This window comes from Lynx rufus, unplaced genomic scaffold (genome assembly GCF_022079265.1).
Source record: "Lynx rufus isolate CCGP_SWC_20201006 ecotype Redwood Valley unplaced genomic scaffold, mLynRuf1.p SCAF_4, whole genome shotgun sequence".
Classification (NCBI taxonomy): domain Eukaryota; kingdom Metazoa; phylum Chordata; class Mammalia; order Carnivora; family Felidae; genus Lynx; species Lynx rufus.
In genome coordinates this window covers 29,505,843-29,520,099 of record NW_025814856.1, presented here as the reverse complement: position 1 = coordinate 29,520,099, position 14,257 = coordinate 29,505,843, and the positions used below count along the sequence as shown (strand labels likewise).

At 44.3% G+C, this 14,257-nt stretch overlaps 1 protein-coding gene across 13 annotated transcripts in view; it reads left to right on the top strand.

Annotated features, from left to right (window-relative positions):
• The window catches only part of CADPS (calcium dependent secretion activator), a 477,681-nt gene that overhangs the window by 426,346 nt on the left and 37,078 nt on the right, over nucleotides 1-14,257 (top strand). For all 13 annotated transcript variants that reach the window (XM_047095935.1, XM_047095936.1, XM_047095938.1 and 10 more), the window contains 2 exons: nucleotides 5,441-5,473; nucleotides 12,544-12,651. In XM_047095935.1, coding sequence (XP_046951891.1) covers nucleotides 5,441-5,473; nucleotides 12,544-12,651 — 141 coding nt within the window. The remainder of the gene's footprint in view (nucleotides 1-5,440; nucleotides 5,474-12,543; nucleotides 12,652-14,257) is intronic.

The window sequence follows — 14,257 nt, the reverse complement described above, 5'->3', positions numbered from 1 at the left end:
TGCTTCGGGTGTATGAGAACATGAACAAGTTGTTCACTGACAGCCTGTCTGCCTCCCATCAACCTTGGTCTCCCTCAGCCTCTCTTACCTTGTGTTTCTTTTTCTGACCTCCTACCCCAGAACTGGGAAAGTCTATCTGGGCAGTCAGGGGCGAGAGGGTGGGTGCCCATGGTACTGCTAGAGAAGGCGTATTCTTCGTGCCATCTGACCATCAGGATTTCAGGAAATGAGATCTGGCTGAAGTCACAGTTCTTGCCTCTCCCTTGAGGGCAGTTGAATGCCTGCTTAGAAAAGGTGCCAGACCGGTCTGTGGGGCAAACCCTTTCCCCGCGCCCCCCCCCCACCTTATCTCCTGTGTCCCAGAGCACCTGGAGACCCGGCTTGGTCCCGGAGAGCTGTAGGTATGTGTTACTGAATACAAGTGAGCGCCCTGGCCTGGGAAGCTGCCTTCTTACTCATGCATAAACTCAGCCATCCTGAGTTAGGGAACAGATCTTTGCTGTGTGCCTCAAGGTTTTCTCCAGTACATAGGATGGTCACTAAATTGGCAGAAAGTATACCAGACTGTGAGTCAGCACAGATACCTGCTGGTAACCTGGGGAGATTCCAGCATCCTTTTTATGGCAAGAAATGGCCCACGGGCTGGGGGTGAGGGGTGAAACTGTCACCACCATCACCAGAACAAGGTGCATGCACTCCATCTGTACTAATAAAATAAGCTAGTATTTGCAGTAACCACTAAGAAAAGTCACCCTCAGTAGCTTCTACCCCATGCCAATACTGTTCTACACTCTTAGATGGATTATCTCATTCAATCCATACAGTATCCCTTTGAGTACTATTAGGAGCGTCCCATCTGCAGAGAAGGCTCAGAGACATTAAATAACTTGCCCAAAGTCACAAGCTAGAAAATAGCAAAGCCAGACTTCTGACCCCACCAATCCCGAATTCATCCTCTTAGCCACTTCACTGGGAAGATTTCTTCTGAAGTTAAAAAAGAGGGGCGCCTGGGTGGCTCAGCCAGTGAAGTGTCTGACTCTTGGTTTCAGCTCAGGTTATGATCCAACGGTTTGTGAGTTTGAGCCCCGTAGTGGGCTCTGCGCTGAGAGCTCGGACCCTGCTTGGGATCCCCTCCCTCTCTCTCTGCTCGCAAGCTCTCGCGCTTTCTCTCAAGATAAATAAACTTAAAAAATATTTAAAGGTAAAGAAGAAAAAATTGTACACACACCGATAGACACACACATACACGTTTTAGAACCGCTGATGGGAAAACATACAGAATGACAAAATTCTATGAAACAGGTAGTACTTTTAAAGAAACGTGTGTTTTATTCATTAAAATCATATCTACATATAATGGAAAAGTGTCTTGTGTACATTGTAAGGCCTGTTGTTTATTTAATCTAGAGGCAGCGTCTGGTGTGCACTTGAATTTTTCCGACCCTTGGCAATAATTCTGAAGCCCTCATGAGCTGAGAGGATCTGGTCCTTCCTCTCGGAACGTAGCTGGCAAAAACATATTCTACGGATACTGAAAATAAATGTGATGTTTAAAGGCAGCGCTGTTGACGGTAGGCAGGAGTGGGTTCAGGAACCAGAGCTCTGATCCTCGCTTTGCCAATTTATTCGCTCTGCTATACCTCAACATCTACTATAAAAAGATAGAACTGATGAAAGCTTCCTACCTCTTAAGGAGACTAGAGTCAGAACAGGAAGCAGCCTTAGATGTAACCTGTCACAAGGGGAAGGCTCACATCCAGAGCACCCTATATAGCCTCTGCTTGAGCTGCTCGACCGTCAGAGACGACCAGTGCTTGGATGGACTGAGAGAGCTGTTTGAACCTTCTCTGGGGGCCCTTCATTCTACTCATCCGTCCTGATTCCATGCTCTGGAACCACCATGAAAAAGCTTAGTCTTTCTACATGGATGCTCTTTAATTAAGGCCACATTAGCCCTCCCTTTCTAGGCAAGATGTCTCTGCTTTCACTTTCCTTATAGAAGGCTCTCCTGGATCCTTATCGTTAACCTCCTTCTTTTTATTTTTTAACTTTTTAAAAAAAATATTTATTTTTGAGAGACAGAGAGACAGAGTGTGAGTGGGGAAGGGGCAGAGAGAGACGGAGACAGGATCTGAAGCAGGCTTCAGGCTCTGAGCTATCAGCACAGAGCCCAATGTGGGGCTCAGACTCACCAACCGTAAGATCATGACCTGAGCCGAAGTCAAACACTCAACCGACTGAGCCAGCCAGGCGCCTCTCGTCAACCTCCTTCTTAAAGTTCAGTGGCCAGAACCAAAAACGATACACCAAAACAGTACTCTAAATAATAATAGGACCACAGTTTACTCCGAGCTGTTTTTTTCCTATCACTATGGGATGGGAGGGAGATCTACAAGACAAGGTATAAGTCAGCAGTTATCTGATGAAAAACTGAAGGCTGGTGTGTGTAGGAGAGTGGATGGTTTTCATTCATGACATACAGCTTGCCTTATCTTCCCAAACTGCCTCGAAAGGAATAGAATTTGACTGGTGTCATTCTCTGGATTGAAACTGCATGTTAGTGGTAAATGGAGAGTAGGCGTGTTTAAAGGTTGATCATTTCAGCTGTAGCAAAACTCTTACCAACTGCCAAGCACTGACTCCACAGAGCAAAAGAGGCAGTTTCCAGCTGAGAAGAATGATTTTACCAGCACCTGCCCCAACCACTGATGCTTGAGTCCCTCAGACATTTCTACAATGGGTGAGGAGATCGGGAGTTCCAAAGGGAAAATTGGGAGTTCAGGAGACCACATGTGAGTCCTGCCATCTCTGCCTTCTGGCCTAGATTATGAGCAAATAAATTCTGAGGGTTTTAGTGCTCTGAATTGTAAATTAGAGATGCTTCCTAGCCCTCATTTTGCAGAGTGGCTGAAAGAAGAAACTGTCCATGAATGTGTTTTGCCAAGTGAAAAACATAGCATAAGTGTTAGGTATTGTAGGTGAGGGAGACTTGAAAGAAAGGAAAACCAACTTTTTGCCCAAACTAAATTCTACATCCAGAATGGACAGGAGAAATTTGGTTTTAGGGATCATTTAGTAGAAACATTAATTGTGCAAAATCTGGAAAGCTTTCCTGATATCGCTTTTTTTTAAATGTGTATTTATTCTTGATAGAGAGAAAGAAACAGAGCATGAGTGGGAGAGGGGCAGAGAGAGAGGGAGACACAGAATCCGAAGCAGGCTCCAGGCTCCGAGCTGTCAGCACAGAGCCCCACGCGGGGCTCGAACTCACGAACCACGAGATCATGACCTGAGCCGAAGTCGGATGCTTGACAGACTGAGCTACCCAGGCGCCCCTCCTCATATCCCTCTAATGGCCCCAAATGGCCATTTTCCTTTCACCCAGCAGCCTTTGCAGTAATGAGCTTTCACAATGTTGGCTTTCAGACTGATTCATGCAATGGCTTCTCAATCTGGCCATTCCCTGCTCATTCCTGAACGACCCTGAAGCCATCACTGGTCACTTGTTTTCTCTCCTTCCTTCCTTCTGTGCATTTTCCCTGAGCACCCTTTCTAAGACAGGTACCAAGTGAGTCACTAGAGACACAGCTGTGAGCAAGACATTCTGTGGGAGACAGACATTGCACAAAATTACAGAATTACAGTTGCAGTCCACACTGCAAAGAAAAATGTAGGGTTTTAAGAGCATCCTTAGCAAGAGAATCTAGGAATTACCTTGGGTGCTGGTGCTGATTCTGGGTGTTCAGATGCATTGCCCTCTCAAGAATTAACTCATCGATGTGTGTGGTCAGCCCTTTAAAGTTTCTGAAACACTTTCTCATATGTTTTTTCACTGGGTCAGGCTCTCAACACTGCAAAGAACACAGAATCATCACCCAGTTCTAGAGACCAAGTCTGTGGGCCTTGACATGACTGTCTCAGGGTCAACTAGTTTTGCCACTTTGAGAATTGTCCACTCTTAATCCTGGGCTCTTGCCAACCTACCTTGTTGGTTCGCTGGCTTTTCTCCCTTGGGAGTTGGTATTTTGAAAAGGAGCCTTGAGAAAAGAGCAATTGGGGAAAATGCTCCCCTGGACACTTTACTGGGTGACATGTGGGTAGAAGCTGTGATTCCTGATAGTGGCCTCAGCCAAGTGACAAGAGGAAGCCCTACCTGTGATGTGAAAGACGTCCTAACTGTTTTGTGTGAATCCGTCTTTGTAGTTTCCAATAAGACTCAAAACCCTCTCTGACCCCAAATGTAGCCCCCTGGTCTCACCTGTGCCTCGAGGAACAAGAGCCAAGTCAAAAGGAAATAAGTCCCTTAGGCTTTACTCCTCCAACCTCGCCATTCTTGACTTCCCACAGCACGCAGAGCCCCGCCCCCCCAGATGTGCTTATGAATTGATCACCTTCCCTACCATTCGTTCCATGCCTACTACATCCCAGAACCTTGTGTACATTGACCTTCAGATCACCCGCTAAAGTAAGTATCTATTAGCATCTCTGCCTTTGGCTGATGTGGTACCTGAGGCTCAGAGAGACGAAGTAATTTGCCGAAGGTCACACAGCTCGTAAGTCATAGAGCTGGGATTTGAACCCACACCCAACTCCAGATTCCATGCTCTCAGATATATACCGCACCCTCTCCCCAAAAACTGAAAATAAATTCCATAACCACTTCCTGCCCTTCCTGTCTGGGGTTTTTAGTATTTAAAACCAGGAGACACAACGACAGCCTTGGGACAGGCTTTGAGAGGTTCTGGTACTCTCTCAACCCTACCCACAGACACCTGTCACCCTCTGGGTTAAGGATGCCCACCCACCACACCACGTCCTCTTTAAGACTCTTAACTGAAACTGAAGGGTTCCATTAGGACAAACCTGTGGCCACAGGACAAAAAGACCCAAAATACAGGAAGTAACAGCGGCCTTAGTTGCTTTTCTAGACTAGCAAGCCCTCCACTAATCAGTTTCGGTTTAGCTACTTTTCTACTTTTTAAAGGGACAGAGGAGCATGCAGAATTCCCACAACAGCCACAGGATCCTAATCAGTAAATATTTGCTTGGCTTTTCTTTTTTCTTTTCTTTTCCTTTCATCTCTTTTCTTTTCATTTCTTTTCTTTCTTTTCTTGTTCTTTTCTTCCCTTTTTCTTTTTTCTTTCTTTTTCCCTGTCTTCCTGTCTCCCTTCCTTTCCTTTCCTTCCTTTCCTCTCCCTTTTGCCTACCTTTCTTCCCTCTTTTCTCTCTCCCTCTCTCTTTTCTCTCTTTCTCTCCAAAGCGGTAGCTACAGCTTGGGAAAGAGAATAGACATCACATTTTATTTTTTAGTACCTTTCTGTGTTTCCTGGTCAGCTCCGTGTGCCAGTGTATTGTATTAACTGATGGTGACACAGCACTGAGCTGTGGACAATGAAGCATGAACACGAGCCTCACTTCTGCCCTCTTCTTTCCTCCTTAGGTGAAGGCAGCTTCCAAATATGTGGATGTACCTGTGAGTATTCGAAAATTGCTTTTGTGTGTGTGTGTGTGTGTGTGTGTGTGTACGCATGTGTGTTTGCTTTCATGAGAAATTTAATGATGCTGTTTTCATTAGTTGCTACTAAATTGCATATTCCTGACTTGAATCACCAGAAAGAGAGAAGCCAAGAGTATTTCATGGTAAAACTTTTTTTTTAGATGAAAAGAGGGTATCGTTTCTTTCATCCAGAAGAGAGATCCTGTTTGAGAGTAAACCCAGTGGCCTTTCGTTTCATTTTCCTGGGTTTCTCTGGTACAGTTCATTCTCTATCGGCCTACTCCCCTCCCCTCCTGTATGCACACCTTGGGAGTCTCCGTGAGCTAGAAATTTGCACAAGGGTGCCAGTATTTTTTTTTAAACAAATAAATTCTGAATTTGTTCATTTTGGGGTCAATTCTGCAATTGTTTTAAGGAAATCTTACAGAACTGCTTATAATTAGTGCAGACCTCATTAATGAAGAGAGCTCTCAAAGTTCACAGATAAAGCACTTGTGGTTGCCCAAAATTTACATTTAAATTGAGGTTAAGTACTACACATGAACGCTGGAGTGTGGGATTACCTGTGATAAGTCAGGATACATTTATCGACAGACTTTGCCCTGCCTATTAGCAAAATAAAATTGGAGAGATTTAAATATATTCCAATAAAGGGGAAAAGAAAATGATTCTGTTTCTCCATTTCTAACAAAAGAGGTGTGAGTCTATTATAAAATATTAAATTTAGAGAGCTTATCTCAACAGCCACCAAGGGTCTTGTACTGAACGTTTCTCATTCTGAACGTGGTTAAGTGCCCTCCTTGTTCAAATACTTATTTGTTAAAATTTGTTTTTTTCTAAAAGGATTTATATTAACATTTAAATTCATTTCCCCAGGAAGCTAAGTGTGTAATCGTTTATTGGCTTATTTCGCAAAGGATGGCAAAATGGAAAATTGGAGTGAATCTAGCATTAGCATACATTTTGTTTGTTTAATGAGAGAATGTACAATCAATAATTATGCTTTGAATTTATATAATACTTCTCATCGAGGGACCTCAGACTCCTTCACGTAGAGAGTCTTTATAATGGAGAAGAGAAAAAGCTCGCACACAACCGCAGCCAGGAGAGGCGTTAAGTAATTTATTTTTCCAAGCCCCAAAGTATAAACTTTCAGTTCACAGGGAGCGAACTACTCAAATTCTCTGGGCCTATTTCTCCACCCTTAAAAGAGAGGTAATAATACCCAAGTCACAGGTTTGCTGTGCAGATTAAATGACACACATATATGGAACTCTCAGCACTATGCCTGGCACTCCCTAGACATTTGAGCAGCAGGAGCAGAGCCCCTGGGCAGGCGGATAAGGGGGTGCTCGCACTGTATTGCACAGGGGAGCAGGGAGAGAGGATGAATTTGCTGACAGCAGTCCTGACCTGCACGGGTCTGCAGCCCTAATAGAAATTGAAATTCTAGGCACCCAGCCTGAAGATCTGGTGTCTATAGGCCTCCAAGTCAAGGGGCAATCTCCCCGGCGAGGTTTAAACAGGTGCCCAGCAGGCAAGCTCCAAATACCCAGAGAAACTTGACCCGGCAATCATCGCTATCACCGGAAGTTATTGGGGAGGTCAAATTATTTTGGGGAGGGGGTCCAAAAAGTCAAACATCAGTGATTTCATGTGGTTTCCACCTAATTCCTACAGACCAGGTTTAGATTTATTGTAAAGCTAAGGGGGAAAAAAAAGGCTCTACATCTACACGAAAGGGAACAAAAGTGAATTAGCAGAATTTGCACCCTCTAGGGAGACAGAAGAAAATGATGCAACGTGTTCCAAACTGTGGTACATTTGCCACTGCTGATACATAATATAATAATAATTGCAATTGCAGCCAAGCCTCATAAAGCATTCCCTGTGTGCTAAGCACTGTTCTAAGGTAAGCACTTCAAATGTTTAAAAATGAGGAAGCTGAGGCACAGAGATGGTCATTTGCTCAGGGTCCCACCGCTGGTAAGTGGCAGAGCTGAGATTTAAACCAGTCCCCTTAAACACTATGCCATCTGCAAGATGATTTTAGTTCGTGCATAGACCGACATCTTTATTGGGATAATTGAGTAATTATTTAAGGAGTATTAGAAAAAAATGTGGTTAGCACATCAAACCCATGATTTCACCAATTGTTATGGCTCAGGACAAGGATACCCTTTAAAATCAAGTTGATTAACATCTATTTTTATAGCACATAATATCATAGCAAGAATATTGTGTTTTCGTAAATAAACAATGTTATGGAAAATAATAGCACAATACACAGGCGTACTGTCTGTGCATGTTCACATATGGTAAATTACAGTAATCGTGTGCTTTTCCAAACAACCCTATGGGAGGGAAATGGGATCACCCTGCTTCACAGGTGAGGAAAGTGAGGCACAGGGAGGTTAAGAGCAAGTCCAGCATCACCTGCTAGTAAATCAGGGCGTGAGGGTTTAAGTGCCAGCAGTTTGACTCCGGAAAGCCTGCTAGCCCTGCCTTCCAGGAGTCAGTTGTGTGCATGTTTTTCCAACTCTGCCTTCAGTCGGGGCACATGGGTAGCTTGAACTCAGCCAAGGAGGGAATAGTTACACCGTGGAGATTGGCAGGCGTAACCAGTCAAGGTTTGCTGTTTTGTTCTGTTGTTTCTGTCTTCTGTTTTGAAGAGCCAGTGTCCTGGCACACCGGGGACGATCACCTATTAAATCACGTGTCCTCACCCCAGAATGTGCAGCGTTAATACTTGGCAGTGTTTGGGGAGGGGGGTGTTGTCTTTTGTTTTTTTTAAGTAGAGATTTCAGGCCCCTTGTGTCCAGAGATTCTGCTTCAATAGTTCGCGGGGAGGGGGGGAGGGATGCGGAGCCTGGAAATCTCTTTCCAAAGAGCTGATCTGGGAGAGGGCAGGTTTGGGAACCAGTGGGCTAAACCCATGAGTCTGGACCTTGGCTACATATTGGAAACACCTGGGGAGCCCTTACGAGCATTAGCGCCAGGTTGCTTGCCAAATTAAAACAATTTCTGGAGTGAGGGGTCTTGGTGATAGTATTGCCCAAAGCTCCCCAGATCCTTCTCATTTGCAGCCAGGGTTAAGAACCCTGGGTGAAATCATCTTCCGAGGTGTTTCTGGCTCTGAAGTCTCCGAGTTCATCTGTGTTGCCCTGTGAGGTTTTTGGCACATGGTTTATTGGTTTAGTTCCTTGTGGGGACTAGTAGTTAGTTACATTAGAGATTTGTCTCTTAATTATCCGCACTAAGGGAGAGAAGTGCTGTTACCAGTCATTCAAAACATTGCGTAATCCCCAAAGCCTATCTCTTTGTCTTAGATGTAGTATTTGACCCTTCCGAATATACATGACAGATTTGCATTTCTAATTAGGGCTTGCTTAAGTTACTGAAAATTTGAATTTGTTTTCAAGCTCAGAAGTACCTGGTAGGGAGGGGCAAGCTATGATTAAAATGTCCTATTTTTCCTAAGCCACAGAGTGGCTTCTTCACAAATGATACCTTCCACACGTGGAGGGAGTCAACTACACAGAGATTGTTTGTTTTATACGTTTGCTAAAATCTCCATCCTCGGCCTGTCCAAACCATATTTGAAATAAACAATGTACGAGATACTAAACACCATCATCTGAAGCTTTCCCCACTGTGTTTAGAAAGCAATATGATATAGGGGCGCCTGGGTGGCTCAGTCAAGCGGCCTCATGGTTTGTGGGTTTGAGCCCCTCATCCGGCCCTGTGCTGACAGCTCAGAGCCAGGAGCCTGCTTCGGATTCTGTGTCTCCCTCTCTCTCTGCCCTTCCCACACTCGTGCTGTGTCTCTGTCTCTCAAAGGTGAATAAATGTTTAAAAAAAAAAAAAAAGAAAGAAAGGAAAGGAAAGCAATATGGTATAAAGCCTCATTTATCTAATAGCATCAGTCATTTAGCCAAGAATATTTTCCATGTACAACTGCAAGTTAGCTTGTCTGTGAACAGTCTTTCTTTTTAAAAATTTTTTTTTTAACGTTTATTTATTTTTGGGACAGAGAGAGACAGAGCATGAACGGGGGAGGGGCAGAGAGAGAGGGAGACACAGAATCGGAAACAAGCTCCAGGCTCCGAGCCATCAGCCCAGAGCCCGACGCGGGGCTCGAACTCACAGACCGCGAGATGGTGACCTGGCTGAAGTCGGACGCTTAACCGACTGCGCCACCCCGGCGCCCCTGTGAACAGTCTTTCTTTTAACCATTTTGGTTGGAAATCTACCTAGACTTCATTACACATCCTTCTCTGCCTGTGTCAACAGAAAACTGTACTTCAACCCTCCCTCAATGACAAAGGATCACCACTGTGACTGTCTTTCCCCCGTAGCCACGTAGTGACCTGCTACCCACAGGGCCTCCAGAGGTATAGAGGCGGCTTACCTCTGCCCTTGATAGTCCCAGACCCCAGTGGTTGCTGGGTCTACCTGTCTGGTGCTGCAGTTTGCTAAGGGCGTCAGGAAAAGTGACGGCACTCTGTTATCAGCCCACCCGTTTCAAACAGTTGCCCCTTCCTGGTCCACTGAAGGAAGGGAGACAAACTTGTTGGCTTTGGATGTAAAGCTGGTGAGAAAGGAAGAAGGTGGTGAGTGGAGGCCTGGGGGCTGTATCATAAGAACACAGTATACATTGGCACACAGAGACTGTATCGTCTTTATTTTGATGTTGGTTTCTCTCAAATCCCGTTTTTCTTCTTGGTTCCAAAGTAGATTCCAAAGGTGGGTAAGGCTATGAAGTGATACAATATTGTGGGGCAGGGTGGGGGAACAGAGTCATAGTGGCTCATGTTTGTATATCAATTTATGGCTTTTATGGTATCTTGACCTACATTATTTTATAACAACCCTTGAAGGTAAGTAGGAGAGCTACTATTAATCCCATTTTACAGATGGTGTAACTAAGACCCAGAGAAATTTAAATGATGTTCGCAAGTTCCAGTTGGTGGGGGAATATAATAAAAATCCAGGTAGTGTGACTAAAGAGCTCAAAAAAAAAAAAAAGATGTGGGGAAGGGGCTTATTCATTCACGGGTTTGTTCATTCAGCATATATTTACTGAGCACCTACTCTGTGCCAGGCATCATTCTGTGTGCTGAGGATACAATAGAAAATAGATCAAATAAAGCCCCTATATTTGTGGAGTTATGTTCTAGTGAGAGCAAACAAGCAGATATATAGTAAATGTCAGCTATTGGTACACGTGATGAAGAAAAAGAAGGGTCAAAAGGTAGAGAACCATGGAGATTTTTAACTACCTAGGTAAGATAAACCACCCTGATTTTTTTTTTTTTTTTGGTCAAAGTTTTTAAAACTTAAATGAAACGCCCTTTGACGGCAGCAAATTTTGTGGAAAGAGAAGGAGTGGGTGAAAATAACCATTCTTACAGGTTACTAACGTTGCCGGTTACTAACAGGGCTGAATTGAGCTTTGAATCTTAGCTCTAAGGTGGCTGCATGAGTCCAGGAAAAGGCCATATCTGCCTCCAGGATCACCAGGGAAGAAATGGAAACAATACTAATAAGTTTCTCAAGTCCCCCCAAGTGGGGGGGTCCCCATCCCTACTGAGAATGCCCTTTGATGTGCGGCTGCCAAAGGGAGAGAAGGAGCCTAGCGAGGTGCCAGTTTAGAACTGATATGTATCACTTACATCTCATTGGAGAACCTCTATTGTTTCGTATCATAAAACTGCCACAATTATAGGACCATCACGGAACCTGCTCAATCCATTCACTGAAAATTGCTTGAAAGTGTAACAGTTGACTACTGTGGCTTTGGATTGTCCTCATTGTTTTTCAAATTAATACCTTGTCATTGTTCCAGCAGGTGTTAAGAAATGTTACTAGCATCCCAGGGGCCAAAGCATTGGCCCTTTCCTTGATAATTGTTTGCTTTGTATCATGAAAAAAAAAAAAATACAGTCCTACTGTTTCCAAACCTTCCTCATTTTCACCCTGGAAATTACACAGAAGTGTTAACTAACTTCAATTTGCAGTGGCTGACAGTCCCGTCTTGTAGAGAAATGATACTTTGTGATCTAAGGTAAATCACAGTAATGAAAACTAATCTTGTTTAGTTATTAGCAAACATACATGTCTACTGTGGAAATTTAAGCAGTTTGTTGCAGCTCTCCTGATGACCCATATTACATTGTTTTAATAGGTTTCTTTGGACGTATCTTTGATTGCGACATCTCAAGCAGTGTGCACCCCGAGCCTCTCTTTTTTTTTTTATTAGTATTTTCTCACAATAAATTATTTCTTAACTCTGGATGAACCACCTGCTTACCTTTCCAGAAAATCTAATTTATTTAAAAATCACGTCCTTCACCCTCCTCCTCAATTCCTGCTTTTTAAAATTTGGGGGCCATAAGGCTGCGCTGGGAAGTAAAGACAGATAAGAGGTTGAATGTCTCCTCTGAGTAAACCGATTAGGAAATATTCACTACATACTCAGGTTAAAGTGTTCCTCCCCACCCACCCACCCACCCAAAAAAAAATGTGGCTTCAGTAGGAGGAGATGTACGCTAAAATATAATTTCTTTACTTAGCATTTTCTCCATTTTTTAAAGAAGAAAAAAAGATCGAGGAAGGCTGTCACCTTTCCAATGTTATATTAAGGACAGACAGTGGAAGACAGAGTCTGTTTGGGTATTCTTAAATGGGGATTTCAATCCAAAGAAAAGCCAGAGGATGTCTCTGGGTTATCCAGTGATGATTTATCTGTTACAGTATCTATAGCAGAAAAAGAAATTAATAGCTTAGAAAAATAACTGTAAAACCGTGTAATCCCAGCTCCCTTTCTTAGCCAGGTTTGATTCCTGGAAAGAGCAGGAGGCTCAAATATCAGTTCTTAGCAGTCCAGGCTGTGGATAGCTCTACAGTATATTATGAATAGCTTCAAATTCCAGCACAGGCAGTGTGGGGTGGGGTAGGGTGGGGTGGGGAGACTGAAATGCATGAGTCACCGAGGAAGTCACTGTCTGAAAATTCCATTTTCATGTTTTCCTGTTTCTTTGCAGAAACCCGGGATGGACGTGGCCGACGCCTATGTGACTTTCGTCCGTCACTCTCAGGATGTCCTCCGTGATAAGGTCAATGAGGAGATGTATATAGAAAGGTTATTTGATGTAAGTAAATGCCTTCTCCTCCTTGAAGACCAAGGAGGAGACCCTCCAAAATGTGACAAAATAAGAGACAGGAGGATAAGTCACATTTTGAGAAAATGGATTGGTCCTGATTCGAGCAGTGTCTTTCCCTTTCCCTCTGCCTTAGGCTCTTATCTGTCGTGTGTCTGTTCCGAACCCACTCTGGCGTGGCCGTGTCTCAGTCCCAATCTGTGTGATACGTAGGACGACGCACAGCCTCTCTCAGCAAGCAGCCTCGTTTCTGCACGAAGCTTGTGAGGCAGCTTTTCTGTAACTGGCAGAGACCTTTCTTGGTCATGGTCCTCCTCGCAATCTGGCCTTGCTTTAGGGATGTGTTGTCGTCGGGGAGGCTGACACCGGCTCCCTCTCCTGGGGGTGGTGCCTCCCTGACCCCAGCCGTGGCTTGCAGATGTACAGTACGTGGTGCATTGTTACCCTTCCAAGATAACTCCGTTTCTGGAAGCCTGGAAATGCTTCGTTAGCCCTGGCTTTGGGCAAACTCTTGTACTAGACTTGTTCAGCCAGTGTGGTTTTAAACCAGGGCGCCCCCTGCCCACCCACCCACTTGAAAACTCGGGAGAAGAAGCGGCTATACAAAGAGCAGGTATATCAGGCTGCCCGACCCAGACCGAACTGGAGAAAATGCAGATTTCTGAGGATTAATAGCTATCAAGCATTCGTATTTCCATTGTGACTACATCTGCACTTCCAAAGCAAGCCACTGAGGCAAAAAGAAGGGGGGGGAAAAAAAGGAATCTGCTTTGGTCTCAAACTGCCTGCCTCTTTCAGGCCAAAGCAGATGGGGCTGCCTAATTTAGCCAGATATTTTGCTTCAAGTTTCCACTGAATTTGCCAGTGTAGACCCGGCCAGAGTGCATGGAAGCTGACGTACTTGTCTCCGTGTGGCTCTAATTGTGCAGCCTACTTCTGTCTCGTGAAGCGTGAGCTCCTTCTGTCCAGGTTTTCGTATATTTTTAGTGCCAGCCCGAACATTAATGTTTTGGTCTACTATGGAATCCGTGTTTCTATATTTTTTCTGTGATTGTGTTCAGCAATTTACATTGAGTTTGTGCGTGTGTGTGCGCGCGTGTTTTTGTTCCATAGCTAAGTGAGCTCATTGTTGGCAGTGCTCAGGATTCTCCAGCTTCTGACTTTTATATGCTTTGTCTTCCAGCTCATTTGCTTTCCTCGTGTGTTGAAAAGGCTCCTTCCTTTTTTTCTTTTCCAATCATCCCCTCTCTGTGCTCAATATCGCTCTTTCCTCTGCATCACCTTTCCTCGAGAAAACCTTTCTTACTTTTTAATTCCCACCCGTCCTCTCTCTCGGATTAAAATGGAACTTATCTCTCATGTCAAATGTTTTATCACATTATATCAAGTGGCATGAATTAGAATCAAATAATCTTCCTGTGTACATCTTCTAGCATGACCCACATCCACTGAGAATGCCTCATACATACATAAAACTCGCCAGCGGGTTCTCTCCCTTCTCTGCATGTGTGCCTTTATGAAAGTACCGAGCCTAGAATGCCCAGGGCACAATCACCCATCCAATAGGCATTGAAAACAGAGACAGGCAGCAGCCTCA